Source organism: Microchirus variegatus (genome assembly GCF_963457635.1).
Source record: "Microchirus variegatus genome assembly, chromosome: 12".
Classification (NCBI taxonomy): Eukaryota; Metazoa; Chordata; class Actinopteri; order Pleuronectiformes; family Soleidae; genus Microchirus; species Microchirus variegatus.
In genome coordinates this window covers 27683325-27699048 of record NC_139813.1, presented here as the reverse complement: position 1 = coordinate 27699048, position 15724 = coordinate 27683325, and the positions used below count along the sequence as shown (strand labels likewise).

General features: G+C 38.1%; 1 protein-coding gene across 2 annotated transcripts in view; it reads left to right on the top strand.

Annotated features, from left to right (window-relative positions):
* The window catches only part of xrn2 (5'-3' exoribonuclease 2), a 39480-nt gene that overhangs the window by 23232 nt on the left and 524 nt on the right, over positions 1 to 15724 (top strand). Inside the window, exons 26-30 of one of the 2 annotated variants that reach the window (XM_083899190.1) lie at positions 1230 to 1298; positions 3713 to 3835; positions 6054 to 6169; positions 12332 to 12395; positions 14924 to 15176. In XM_083899190.1, coding sequence (XP_083755316.1) covers positions 1230 to 1298; positions 3713 to 3835; positions 6054 to 6169; positions 12332 to 12395; positions 14924 to 15176 — 625 coding nt within the window. Of the gene's footprint in view, positions 1 to 1229; positions 1299 to 3712; positions 3836 to 6053; positions 6170 to 12331; positions 12400 to 14923; positions 15177 to 15724 lie in introns of those variants that run through there. The other variant, XM_083899191.1, reaches the window with a different exon arrangement.

Here is a 15724-nt window from a genome sequence, read left to right as displayed (position 1 = left end):
TGATTGTGATGTTTCTTTGTCATTATTTTTGATTTTCTCCATGGGCTTTGGTGTGGGACAGTGAGTGGTTTACAAACTTCAGTTTCCTGGAATTGAAGTTTGTAAACCACTCACTCTCCCACACCAAACCCCACAGGGAAAACCAGAGATTTTAGCTCACAGGGACACAGGAGCTGCTGGTCCTCTGCTGCCTCGTGTGGTCACTTTGTGTCACTGTTTTAGATCCAAATGAAGGTTTTCAAAAGCCGAACTCATAAAATCAGACATTGTAAGTTAGTGATGGAGGCAGCAGTGGATCAACAACTCCTGTGAACTCCTGTGTCTCGGTGACGTTAAAATCACTGGTTTACTCTATGGACTTTGGTGTGGGAGAGTGAGTGGTTTACAAACTTCAGTTTTTAGCCACTTTGTGGAAATATATCAAATTAAATCTACGTCAGTTTAAGTCTACGATATCTACAGAACATGCTCATGTCTTTATCTCACTGTTAGACAGACTTTAACAACGGGAAACTGAAGTTTGTAAACCACTCACTCTCCCGCACCAAAGTCACTCACTCTCCCGCACCAAAGTCACTCACTCTCCCGCACCAAAGTCACTCACTCTCTCACACCAAAGTCCATGGAGAAAACCAGTGATTTTAGCATCACAGCACACAGGAGTTCACAGGAGTTGTTGATCCACTGCTGCCTCCATCACTCACTTCAAATGTCTTATTTTGTCAATTCGGCTTTAGAGAATCTTCACTCAGATTAACCTCAGTGACACAAAGTGACCACACGAGGCAGCAGAGGACCAGCAGCTCCTGTGTCCCCGTGATGTTAAAATCACTGATTTTCTCTATGGGCTTTGGTATGGGAGAGTGAGTGGTTTACAAACTTCAGTTTCCTGTTGTTAAAGTGTTGCCTCAGTCGGTGTATAAATATATAAATATATATACACATCGGTCATGTATTGTTAGTCTTTTCCTGTGTAATCCGCTGCAGTGATGGTGTGATGTTCTGCAGGCGTTTTCTCTGCAGATTGGTTTTTTCTCTGCAGTCTTTCACTAGAACAATGTCGGTGTGAAATGAAGGGGTGAAGCAGACGGGGAGAAAATGACGGCGTTTACTCGCGGACACGTTAAACACAAACACAAACCCTCTCCGTCTCTGTGGTTTCTGAGAAACGTGTGAGCTAATGTGAGCTCTTGACTCATTGGAAATGATTTTCCTCTCCTTTTTTCCAGAGTGAAGTACAAGGATCCACAGTATGCAGATGGATTTGTGTTTAAGGCGGTTCTGCTGCCTGACGCCAAGTGAGGCTTCACACACACACACACACACAGCTAAAGAATACGTATGGTGATACATTATTAGCACGATATTTACGTCACGATATTGTCACGCTATTGTCATGATATTTACGTCACGATATTTAAGTGATGATACTATCACAATAGTTAAGTCACATTATCACGATATTTAGGTCATGCTACGATATATCACGATATTTAAGTGTCGATATCACAACATTTAAGTCACGATATCACAATATTATCACAATATTTAAGTCATGCTACGATATATCACGATATTTAAGTGTCTATCACAACATTTAAGTCACGATATCACAATATTTAAGTCATGCTACGATATATCACGATATTTAAGTGTCCATATCACAATATTTAAGTCACGATATCACAATATTATCACAACATTTAAGTCATGATATTTAAGTCACCATATATTATCACGATATTTAAGTCATGATATGATATCATGATATTTTAGTCATAATGTATCACAATATTTAAGTAAGGATATCACGATATTTAAGTCATGCTAATGCGACGATATTTAAGTCCTATCACAATATTTAAGTCACGCTACGATATATCACGATATTTAAGTGTCGATCACAATATTTAAGTCACGATATCACAATATTATCACAACATTTAAGTCATGATATTTAAGTCACCATATATTATCACGATATTTAAGTCATCATATGATATCATGATATTTTAGTCATAATGTATCACAATATTTAAGTAAGGATATCACGATATTTAAGTCATGCTAATGCGACGATATTTAAGTCCTATCACAATATTTAAGTCACGATATATTATCACGATATTCAAGTCACGATTTTATCGCAATATTTTAATTCATGATATCACAATATTTAAGTCACAATATGATATTTTCACGATATTTGAGTCACGATTCGATATTTAATATAGACAATATTATCAACATATTTAAGTCATGATATATTATCACGTTATTTAAGTCACAATACGATATTTTCACGATATTTGAGTCACGACTCGATATTTAATGTAGACAATATTATCAACATATTTAAGTCATGATATATTATCACGTTATTTAAGTCACAATACGATATTTTCACGATATTTGAGTCACGATTCGATATTTAATGTAGACAATATTATCACAATATTTAAGTCACGATATATCATGATATTTAAGTCAATACGATAAGACGATATTCAAGTCATGATATCACGACATTTAAGTGACAATATATTATCACGATATTCAAGTCGCCATTTTATCTCGATATCAATATTATGATATTACGATATTTTAGTCATGCTACGATATGACGATATTTAAGTGTCGATATCACAACATTTAAGTCACGATATCACAATATTATCACAATATTTAAGTCATGCTACGATATATCACGATATTTAAGTGTCGATATCACAATATTTAAGTCACGATATCACAATATTATCACAACATTTAAGTCATGATATTTAAGTCACCATATATTATCACGATATTTAAGTCATGATATGATATCATGATATTTATGTCATAATGTATCACAATATTTAAGTAAGGATATCACGATATTTAAGTCATGCTAATGCGACGATATTTAAGTCATATCACAATATTTAAGTCACGATATATTATCACGATATTCAAGTCACGATTTTATCGCAATATTTAATTCATGATATCACAATATTTAAGTCACAATATGATATTTTCACGATATTTGAGTCACGATTCGATATTTAATATAGACAATATTATCAACATATTTAAGTCATGATATATTATCACGTTATTTAAGTCACAATACGATATTTTCACGATATTTGAGTCACGATTCGATATTTAATGTAGACAATATTATCACAATATTTAAGTCACGATATATCATGATATTTAAGTCATGCTACGATAAGACGATATTCAAGTCATGATATCCCGACATTTAAGTGACAATATATTATCACGATATTCAAGTCACCATTTTATCACGATATCAATATTATGATATTACGATATTTTAGTCGTGCTACGATATGACGATATTCAAGTCATGATATCACGATATTTAAGTCACGTTATATTATCACGATATTTAAGTCACAATATTGTCACGTTATTTAAGTCACGATACGATATTTTAACGATATTTGAGTCACTATTTTATATAGACGATGTTTTCACGATATTTAAGTCACCATACAATATTGTTACCGTAAACATTAGTTAAAATGATATGCTAAAAAATTTTCCCATGAAAAAAATATGAAAATCTCATGTCGTGATCTACATCAACATACGTCTACGTTTAAAAAAAGGGGAAACTTAAACATGCAAATGAAGAACGACGACATGTTGCTATTGATTTTAAGTCAGATACTTTATTTGTTTGTTTGTTTTTCAGGATGCCCACCAAGGTTCTGAGACCAGACGAGTGGGTGAAAGGGGAGACGTGGAGACCTCAGCTGGGCTTCAACTCTAACCGTCAGCAGGCTCATCTGGACCAATCAGGCTTCAGGGCTCTGGGGTCAGTTCACTTTGTACTCGTTTTCAGTCAAGTTTGCTAAGAATCTGCCCCCTGGTGGTGTCAGAATGTACTGCAATGTTCAAGAAATTAAAATATCTCTGGCGAAATTTAGCGGATATAAACCAAATTTGGCATGTGTACGAACGATTAGACACTTGACCGTCAGACTAAATTTCATCCAGATCTGATCTCGGATCAGTCTGAATTTTGTCATGATTATGACAAAATTCGTAATGGCTGCAAGCAGGTAAAGTTCTATACAGCGGATTAAAACGTGAAGTGTTCAGGTGCTGGTTTGTTAAACACGGGTGATAAAGTGGAGTTTTTTTTCCTGATTTTGGCTCGGTAACACACACACACACACACACCTGCCTGCCTGTGAGAACACACTGCTGTGTGTTGTTAAACAATGGCTGCTGATTCTGCACCGACTCAAAGACTCAGATTTGGGTGAAGATGAATTTAAAATGTGTTTAAATGTTTGTTAGCACACACACCCACACACACACGGTTCCCATTAACCAGCCGTCCTTGATTATGATCCACACGTTGATATTATCATTAAGGAAATGTGAATAATTGAACATCTGGCTCGGTCCGACTGGGAATGAAATTATTCAAACGCAGCTTTAGCTTCATTTTCATGAGTAAATGAGGCAGTTTTTTGTGCGTTTTTTTTGTAGGATGGAGGTTAAACAGGCAGCTGCTCTGGAAAATAACAGGCAAACAATGTGGTGTTTTTAAAGAAAATCACAAACAAAGTTATGGGTTTCAGTTATATTTAAATATGGAAAAAAACCTCATGAAGCCTTAAACGCTTCTTTAATCAGTGACGTCTTATTTTTGTGCACAAACAAATCTTTACTAGTGAGAAACGACCTTAACTCACGTGTTCACATGTAACGCACATATTTAAGTCACAATATTATCACGATATTTAAGTAATGATATCACGATATTTAAGTCAAATTATCACGATATTTAAGTAATATCACATTATTTAAGTCATATTATCACGATATTTAAGTAATGATATCATGATATTTAAGTAATGATATCACGATATTTAAGTCATTATCACGATATTTAAGTAATGATATCACAATATTTAAGTCATATCACAATATTTAAGTCATATCACGATATTTAAGTAATGCTATCATGATATTTAAGTCACAATATTATCATGATATTAAGTCATGATATCACAATATTTAAGTAATTATATCACGATATTAAAGTCATATTATCACGATATTTAAGTAATGATATCACGATATTTAAGTCATATCACGATATTTAAGTAATGATGTCACGATATTTAAGTCATATTATCACGATATTTAAGTAATGATATCACGATATTTAAGTCATATCACGATATTTAAGTAATGATGTCACAATATTTAAGTCGTATTATCACGATATATAAGTAATGATATCACGATATTTAAGTCATATTATCACGATATTTAAGTAATGATATCACGATATTTAAGTAATGATATCACGATATTTAAGTCACAATATGATATCACGATATTTAGGTCAAAATATTATCATGATATTTAAGTAATGACATCACAATATGATATCACGATATTTAGGCCATAATATTATCATGATATTTAAGTAATGACATCACAATATTAAAGTCATGCTACGATATTATCACGATATTTAAGTCACAATATTTAAGTAATGATATCACGATATTTAAGTCACAATATTTTCACGAAATTTAAGTAATGATACGATATTTAAGTCGCAATATTATCACGATATTTAAGTCGCACTATTATCACAATATTTAAGTCGCACTATTATCATGATATTCGAGTCACAATATTATCACGATATTTAAATAAGACCAAATTATGGAAACTATTTCTTATTTTTTTTAATTGTTTTTCTAAAAACATTTAAATTCCTAAATCAGTTCAACCCTGATTCTCAAGGTCCTCGTTCAATTTGATATCGATTCATTTAGATTTATTTCAGGTTTGTGAAAGATGCTGAAAACGGTATAAAACCTTGCTAACCTGTACTCGAATGTTGCGCTGATGCTAACGGCTAACGGCGTTGATTTTCCTCAACCCAGCCCTCTGTTTAATGAGAGATTAGAAGATCTAAATGATGAAGATGGTAACAGAGTTCAGAGGGGTTTCTGATGATGATGATGATGATGATGATGATGATGATGATGTTCTCCCTGCAGTCACAGCATGAACAGAAACCAGGGCAGAGGACAGTACAGTAACGCTCCACCACCAAACAACTACCAGCACGGAAACTACCGCTCTTCAACCAGCGGAGGCCACCAGTCTTACCAACGTAAGAACACACACACACACACACACACGTCATAGCTCCTCCTCAACGTGGGCGGAGTCATCACAGCACGGCTGCGTGAAAGTGTGTTTGTGTCAAAATGTCGTGATATCGTAGCATGACAAATACCGTGACTTAAATATCTATCTATATAGCAAGTTGCGTCTGTCTGTGACAGGCATATCTCACTGACCGTTAGTCAGATTGCCCTAAGACTTTGGATATGGGTTGAGCATGACCTGATGGTGTGCATCCTTGATTTTCCAGTTTTTTGGAGGAATTTTAATTTTCACGGATTTATCACGCTCCACCAGGCAGGCAGTGACTCATCGGTAAAAAAAAGTATCTCGGAATTACTTGAAATTTACCATCATAATAGTCGGCATCGCCCTAAACAAAGATCTGTTGAAAATATTTGCAAATCTCTGAAGGAATAATTTTAATGAATTTTTGAATTTCCGGATCTCATCCATTTGCCCTGATACACTTTGACAGTGAGCTGACTTTCTTCTCGAAAACAAAAAGTATCTCGGAATGACTTGAAATTTACCATCATAATAGTCGGCATCGCCCTGAACAAGGATCAGTTGAAAATTTTTGCAAACCTCTGAAGGAATAATTTTAATGAATTTTTGAAATTCAGGAAATGATCCATTTGCTCTGATGCACTTTGACAGTGAACTGACTTTCTTCTCAAAAAAAAAGTTTCTCAGAATTAGTTGAAATTTAACATCATAATAGTCGCCATCGCCCTGAACAAGGATCAGTTGAAAATATTTGCAAATCTCTCAAGGAATAATTTTAATGAATTTTTGAAAATCAGGAAATGATCCTTTCGCTCTGATGCACTTTGAACGTGAGCTGAGTTTCTTCTCAAAAACAAAAAGTATCTCGGAATGACTTGAAATTTACCATCATAATAGTCGGCATCGCCCTGAACAAGGATCAGTTGAAAATATTTGCAAATCTCTCAAGGAATAATTTTAATGAATTTTTGAAAATCAGGAAATGATCCTTTCGCTCTGATGCACTTTGAACGTGAGCTGAGTTTCTTCTCAAAAACAAAAAGTATCTCGGAATGACTTGAAATTTACCATCATAATAGTCGGCATCGCCCTGAACAAGGATCAGTTGAAAATATTTGCAAATCTCTCAAGGAATAATTTTAATGAATTTTTGAAAATCAGGAAATGATCCTTTCGCTCTGATGCACTTTGAACGTGAGCTGACTTCTCAAAAACAAAAAGTATCTCGGAATGACTTGAAATTTACCATCATAATAGTCGGCATCGCCCTGAACGAGGATCTGTTGAAAATATTTGCAAATCGCTTAAGGAATAATTTAAATGAATTTTTGAAATTCTGGAAATGATCCATTTGCTCTGATGCACTTTGACAGTGAGCTGACTTTCTTCAAAAAAACAAAAAGTATCTCGGAATGACTTGAAATTTACCATCATAATAGTCGGCATCGCCCTGAACAAGGATCAGTTGAAAATATTTGGAAATCTCTCAAGGAATAATTTTAATGAATTTTTGAAAATCAGGAAGTGATCCATTCGCCCTGATGCACTTTGACAGTGAGCTGAGTTTCTTCTCGAAAACAAAAAGTATCTCGGAATGACTTGAAATTTACCATCATAATAGTCGGCATCGCCCTGAACAAGGATCAGTTGAAAATATTTGCAAATCTCTCAAGGAATAATTTTAATGAATTTTTGAAAATCAGGAAGTGATCCATTCGCCCTGATGCACTTTGACAGTGAGCTGAGTTTCTTCTCGAAAACAAAAAGTATCTCGGAATGACTTGAAATTTACCATCATAATAGTCGGCATCGCCCTGAACAAGGATCTGTTGAAAATATTTGCAAATCTCTTAAGGAATAATTTTAATGAATTTTTGAAAATCAGGAAGTGATCCATTCGCCCTGATGCACTTTGACAGTGAGCTGAGTTTCTTCTCAAAAACAAAAAGTATCTCGGAATTAGTTGAAATTTACCATCATAATAGTCGGCATCGCCCTGAACAAGGATCTGTTGAAAATATTTGGAAATCTCTTAAGGAATAATTTTAATGAATTTTTGAAATTCGAAATTTTGAGTTTTCAGACTTTCTCCGTGTTTATAAACAAACGCTGGTGGTTTTGTTGTAAGAGAAGATGGATTAGCAGATGATATTAGTGACTGTAGGAATGTGATTATGCAGAGGAGGAGGAGGTGTAAATGTGCAGCAGCAGGAGGAGGAGGAGGAGGAGGAGGAGGAGGAGGCCTCAGACCTGCTTTTGTCCACGAACACTTTCTCTGCTCGGCCAGTAATCACCGCAGGCTTTTGTGGGCTTTTTTTATTTTATTTGGGGGGGTTTAGTTGGTGATTAGCGTTGTGGGAGAGCGGGGGCCTGTAATGAGACACTGGAGTGTCTCTGCTGGACACAGTGGTGGCTCCTGTGATGGTGATGCTGCTGCTGTGAAGAGGCTTGAAAACAAAGTTAACTCGGTCCTTTGACGGCGCGACTCCCTCCTGCAGTGATGTGTCAACACTCGGCCTCTGGAACACGCCGCCGGGTCTTTGTGAGCGCCGGCCGCAGCAGCTGGTGTTTAATAAGCAGCCGCTGGACGCTCTGCTGGCGGCCATTATTGTCTTTACTCGCACCGACGCCGCGTTTGAACCGAGGTCAGCAAAGTAACGCAACAGACGCCGATGAGCCACTCGAGGACAACAACAGACTGACACTCTCAGAGTTTATCTCTGGTGTCAGATTATGATAGGATTATGGAAGCTTCTTAAAATGAAATAATCCCAGAAATTTCCGGTGATTTAACTTCACTTTGCTCCTGATTGAGCCGTTTTAATTGCGTGCTTTTTATATTTGAGTTCTCTTTTCCCTGTAGTAACAATGTGACTTTCCCCAGTGTGGGATTATAATTAATCTAATCTAATCCAACACAGTTACAGCTTTAAACCAGTGACTCGGGGACAAAAAACACTGGAGATATGAGATCAAAATCACAATTTGAAACAATGCAGACGGTTTTCTAAAGAGAAAACTGAAGTTTGGAAACCACTCACTCTCCCACACCAAAGTCCATAGAGAAAATCAGTGATTTTAACATCAACATCAGTTGTTGATCCACTGCTGCCTCCATCACTAACTTACAATGTCTGATTTTAGTGAATTCGGCTTTTGGAAACTTTCATTTGAATCTAAATCTGTGACACAAAGTGACCACACGAGGCAGCAGAGGACCAGCAGCTCCTGTGTCCCTGTGATGTTAAAATCACTGATTTTCTCTGTGGACTTTGGTGTGGGAGAGTGAGTGGTTTACAAACTTCAGTTTCCTGTTGTTAAAGTCTGTCTAACAGTGAGATTAAGACGTGAACGTGTTCTTAAAGATGTCGTAGACTTAAACTGACGTAGATTTGATCACTTTTATTATCCCAGAGGAAGTTGATTTGTTAGAGAATACTTATTAGTAAATAAGAGAGAGTTAATTACCAACTATTTTATTGACGTTAAGCACCATTTTATTGTCCAAACAGTCACACTGTCACATAAAGTACAATATTTCTCAAATATAATAAATACAACTGTTGAAGTTTTGTTTGACGGGGAAGAAAATAAAGGTGACACACACACAGATTTGATCCATCTTTGAGCAGGAGCTTTAAATCTCCTCTCAGATTGATTATTGATTATTATGAAGCCGCCGAGGTCTTGTTCTGTGCTCTTTGTGCGGCCGACAGAATCCACTCTGTGTTCAGGCCTGAGTCAAATAGTCGCCGCGCTAATTGAAAAGAGAGACGTTTAGTTGTTTGGCCGCGGTTGTAATCCCGGCGTTAATACAGTGGACACAGCGTCTTTTAAGGATTTAAAGCGTAATCCTTTGTTGGCCTTTGTGCGCCAGCAGACTTGCAGGTCTATACACTTTCAGATCATTGTTAATTAAGGAGATTGACAGGTGTCCACTTGTAATTCTCTCCTTTGAGTCCGGAGGCCCGCGACGAGGAAAAGACGAGCAGAATGTTGTGGACTTATAATTGGAGGCTGGCTGGGTGGTCCACTTGAAGTTTGTTGGTGGAGGAGATAATCAAACATGAAAACTCAATGACAAAAAAACAAAATGATAATGTGGCGACAGCAGTCTGCCTGCTGGAACATCATTGTCTCGCTTTTTTTTTTGCTTTTTTTTGTGTCGTTTTTGCAGCTGACACCAGTTCAGCAAATAATCCCTGACAGGATTTGTGTGATTAATATTCTTGGAATTAAAGAAAAAATTAAGAAAGCTGTGATTCCTTTGCCTCCGACATTGGTGAAGGAGCAAAGATTAATCAACAGATTAATTGACGGCAGACAATTGTGGAAGAATTGTGGCAGAAAATGTTACAAAATAAAAGCGTGACAGACGCACGGCATTAAAACCAAAGCATTTACATTTAAAAACACACAAGAATAATATTGAAATAAAAGCCATCCTGATTAAGTATGTTTTAAGTTTGATTTAAAGTGTCAGTGATGACATGAATGTTATCAGTGGTCAGACCTGTGCGTTGCACCAGGGCTCTATAGCGCCCCCTAAGGTAGAATGTGGCTGGAGAAAGCCAAAATTAAGTTGCACCAAATGCCTTCAAACTTGGTGGGAACGTGTTCTCGCCCTAGACAATTCTCTACAGTCTCCACTTTCTCTACCGACTCCGCAGTCTCTACTTTCTCTACCGTCTCTACTTTCTCTACCGTCTCCACTGTCTCTACCATCTCTACTTACTCTAACGTCTCTACTATCTCCACTTTCTGTACCGACTCTACTTTCACTACCATCTCTACTTACTCTACCGTCTCCACTATCTCTACTTTCTCTACCATCTCTACTTACTCTACCGTCTCCACTATCTCTACTTTCTCTACCGTCTCCACTGTCTCTACCGTCTCTACTTTCTCTACCATCTCTACTTTCTCTACCGTCTCTACTTTCTATACTGTCTCTACTTTCTCTACCATCTCTACTTGCTCTACCGTCTCCACTTTCTATACCGTCTCTACTTTCTCTACCATCTCTACTTGCTCTACCGTCTCCACTTTCTCTACCGTCTCTACCATCTCTACCATCTCTACTGTCTCTACCGTCTCTACTTTCTCTACATTGTCTACCACTTCCACCGTCACTACTATCTCTCTACTTTCTTTAACGTCTCTGTAGTCTCTACCATCTCTACTTTCTTTACCATCTCCACCGTCTCTGCAGTCGCTACCGTCTCCACTTTCTCCACCATCTCTACCATCTCCATCGTCTCTGCCGTCTCTACTTTCTTTACCGTCTCTACTTCCTCTGCCATCTCTACATACTCTATCGTGTCTGCAGTCTCTACGTCTGTACTTACCCTACCTTCTCTACTTACTCTACCGTCCTTACCGTCTCTACTGTCTCTACCGCCTCTGCAGTCTCTACTGTCTTGAAATCACTTGGTCCTTTAACTGTTCTGTTCTATAACAGTGAGTCTGTCGTCTCCTGTGTCAAATTTGATCAATAATCAATAATCCCCAGTGTGTGTGGGACAGTATTTTGATCCCCTCTCCTGATGATGATGATGATGATGATGTGACGTCCAGCGTGTGAATGATGTGAGATTGAATCCAGGTTTGTTAGCGTGAACCTGCAGCTCGTTCAGCCTCAGAAGAGCTCAGACCCTGATAAACAAACAGCTCGCAGCTGGTCATCGTCATGGCAACGGTGAATCTGGAAGAAGCCTTTTTTTTTTTAAGTGTGTCTTTGTGAAGAGCTCACAGCGATGGAACCGCGGTACTTGAGTCGACCACAATGCTGCTGCCTGAATACTTATTTCATTCCCCCCGAAACAAAAATGCAAATGTGGAGGAGCTGCTCCACCTCCTCCTCCTCCTCTTCCTCCTCTACCTCCTCTTCCTCCTCCACCTCCACCTCCACAGTCTGCTGCCGTTTCCACCATCACAACACATTAGTTCTGTATCCATGACACAAATGGAGATTATAGCTGACATGAAATGGGTTTAATTAGTGGCCAAGTTTAACGTGAATTATGACTCAAAGTTTGACTGAATCTCAGCAGAATTCATCCTTTTTGTTCCCGTTTAAACTGAAGCACTTGTGAAGATAATCTGTGTGTGTGTGTGTGTGTTCTTTTGTTCTCTGCAGATTCCAGGCAGAACAGCAGTCTGCTCGGAGCTCCGCCCTCTTTCCATCAGCCACAGTATCAGAGGTGAGTTTGTCCGTCTGCGACAAAGTAAAGTTTGTTTGTTTTTAAGCTGAAGTTTCTGTCAGAATAACATTTTAGAGACGGACTTTAGGACCTGAATCGTGTGTTTTCCTCCTCGTGGAGACAGAATACTGTACTTTCTTGTGTTTGTGGAGATTGTTTGACAGTTTTAACATTAACTTCTGTCAATGAAAAGTACCTAGTCTGAAAAGACGCTGGATATCACTCGTTCCACCATAAATGGAATGAGTGATAAAGCATAAATGCCAGTGGCCAAATTCATCTGAGGAACCTGTTGTTTTCCTTCAGATTATTATTGTTGTTATTATTCCCGGTCATTTTTGAGGGGATTAAAAACTCTGTGAACGTGTCATGGAGGTCAGGTGAGCTGGAAAAGTGTGGTATTGTTGCACCAGGACTCTATAGTGCTCCAAAATAAAGTTGCACCAAATTTCCCGAAACTTGGTGGGAACGTGTTATAGGTCAAGACCAACAGAAAAGTAAATGGGGACCACGGCCTCAGCTCAACAGGAAGTCAGCCATTTTGAATTTGCTGATGTCTTTGCCATCTCTACTGTCTTTGCCGTCTCTACCGTCTCTTCTGTCTCCGTCGTCTCTACTGTCTCTGTCTCCTCTACTGTCTCTACTGTCTCTGTCTCCTCTACTGTCTCTGCCGTCTCTGTCTCCTCTACTGTCTCTGCCGTCTCTGTCTCTACTGTCTCTGTCTCCTCTACTGTCTCTGCCGTCTCTGTCTCTACTGTCTCTGCCTTCTCTGTCTCTACTGTCTTTGCCGTCTCTACTGTCTCTGCCATCTCTACTGTCTCTGCCATCTCTACTGTCTCTGCCGTCTCTCTTTTCTATCTCTAATGTCTCTGTCGTCTGTCTTTTCTGTCTCTGCCGTCTCTACTGTCTCTGCCTTTTCTATCTCTAATGTCTCTGTCGTCTGTCTCTACTGTCTTTGCCATCTCTACTGTCTCTGCCGTCTCTGTCTTTTCTATCTCTAATGTCTCTGTCGTCTGTCTTTTCTGTCTCTGCCGTCTCTACTGTCTCTGCCGTCTCCACTGTCTCTGTCTTTCCTATCTCTACCGTCTCTGTCATCTCTGTATCTGCCATCTCCACTGTCTCTATCGTCTCCACTGTCTCTGTCTTTCCTATCTCTGCCGTCTCTACTGTCTCTGTCATCTCTGTCTCCACTGTCTCTGTCTTTTGTGTCTCTGTCGTCTCTCTCTACTGTCTCCGTCTCCACTGTCTTTGCCGTCTCTGTCTCTTCTGTCTGTCTCTGCCGTCTCTGCCGTCTGTCTCTTCTGTCTCTGTCGTCTCTACATTTGCTGAGTTGAGATTTTTCTCCTGTGGCTCTAAAAACAAATTTCTCTCGAGGACGTTTGTGCAACTTAATGAGGCGGAGCTAATGCAGAGGACACACACACACACACACACACACACACACACACACACACACACACACACACACACACACACACACACACACACACACTGAGGTTGTGCGTTTGACCTCTTCAGGTCCGTTGTGGCTCAGTGTCACTGAAGGTCACGCGTCATTAGCGTCGAGTGAAAACAGTTTCTGTAGCGAATGAGAACGGAAGGGGGGCGGAGCCTGGAGGGAGGCGGAGCCTGGAGAGAGAGCGAGGATTAAAGACTCCAGCGCTCGGCCTGAGTGTGACATGGTTCAGTGATGAGGGCTGATGATGATGATGATGATGATGGTGATGATGATCTGAGGTTTTCAGTCCTCACTCGTGGTTGTCCATGATTTCACAATAAAAGTCAAATAGACGATAATAGTTTCTGAAAACGATCAAATTTAAAAGTGAAACTATAGAAGCAGCAAAAATTATCAATGTTTTTAATCATTCGTTATTTTGACTTTTATTTAATTTTTTATTTTTCTGAGATACTTTTGGGATTTTAACTCTAAAAACTCCAAATAAACTTATCTAATTAACTTAACTAATCATTTCGCAATACTTTTCAGTGAGTCAATCAATCTTTATTATGTGTATTTTATTATTATGCGTCTCCTGCTCGATGATTGACAGAAACATTGATTTTGCCGTTTCAAATTTTTAAAAAACCCAACACATTTGTCCCTAAGGACAAAAATGTCACCTTCTTAAAATCTGCTCTAAAATTATTATTATTATATATTAATATTATTTTCCGCTTTTAATTAGTAGCAAAATGTTCTCACTATTAGTTCTGTGCGACTTTAATTCTTAAAGTAGGCGGAGCCAACTGTCCGTCAACGAAACGTAAACAAACAAATGTAACGGATGTAATGAAAACGTCTAAGAAAAGAAACTTTAAAAAAAATATTTTTTTAATGAAAATTATAAAATAAGCTCGCGATTAGCCGTGAGTGGAAAGAAGTCGGCTCCCCCTTGTGGTGCTTCCGAGTAATTCACTACGTCTATGTTGGCGACCAACATAGACGTAGTTTTTCATTTTCGAAAAAACATATAAAAAGACGCAGAAACTTTTACGAAATCGTTGTCGTCATTTTGTTTTTCCAGACAACAACAACAACAGCAGCAGCAGCAGCAGCGCGGAGGTCACGGCTGGGATCGAGCTGTTCAGTCACAACAGTCTGCGTATCAGCAGAACATGAACCGTGGCTGGGGAGGCGGAGCCACCAGTGGTGGGGGCGGGGCTCCCCCTGGTGGCAGTGGCGGTTACCAACAGCAGCAGCAGCAGCAGCAGCAGCGCTACGATCAGCGCCGCGACGACTGGCAAGATCGCAACAGGGGGCAGCAGCAGCAGCAACAGGTAACGTCCTGTCATTGGACCAAACGTGTGTGGGCGGAGTTTAAAAGTTTCAAAACAAATTTTCTAAAAAAAAAAATTTGGTTTTCATAAAAAGTTTTTTAAACTCTACTCTGGTTGACGTTGACTGATGTCATCGCTCATTTGAACGTTAAAAAAAAATTTGGGAAAAAATTTCAAAGTTTAAATTAAAAAAAATTTAATTTAAAAATTCTTTTGTTTAATTTTAAGCCGTGAAAAAAGACGAAAAACTGAACATGTTTTTGTGTTTTTTTCCCATTTTTCGTAGAATTTTTCATTGTACGATATTTTTCAGATTTACAAAAAACGAAAAAAAATGTTTTCTAACTAAATTATTAGAAATTTTGTGATTGCGATATTTGTTTGGTTTGTATGAAATCTTGTTTACGATTTTTTTTTTTTTTTTATTATATATTTTTAAAAAAGGAGAGAAGAATATTAATGACTCTGAATTTGAAAATTCTGATGTTTTATTTTCTTAAATTCAAACGCATTAAAGGGCCAGTTCACGTGATTTCCTCACAGGAACA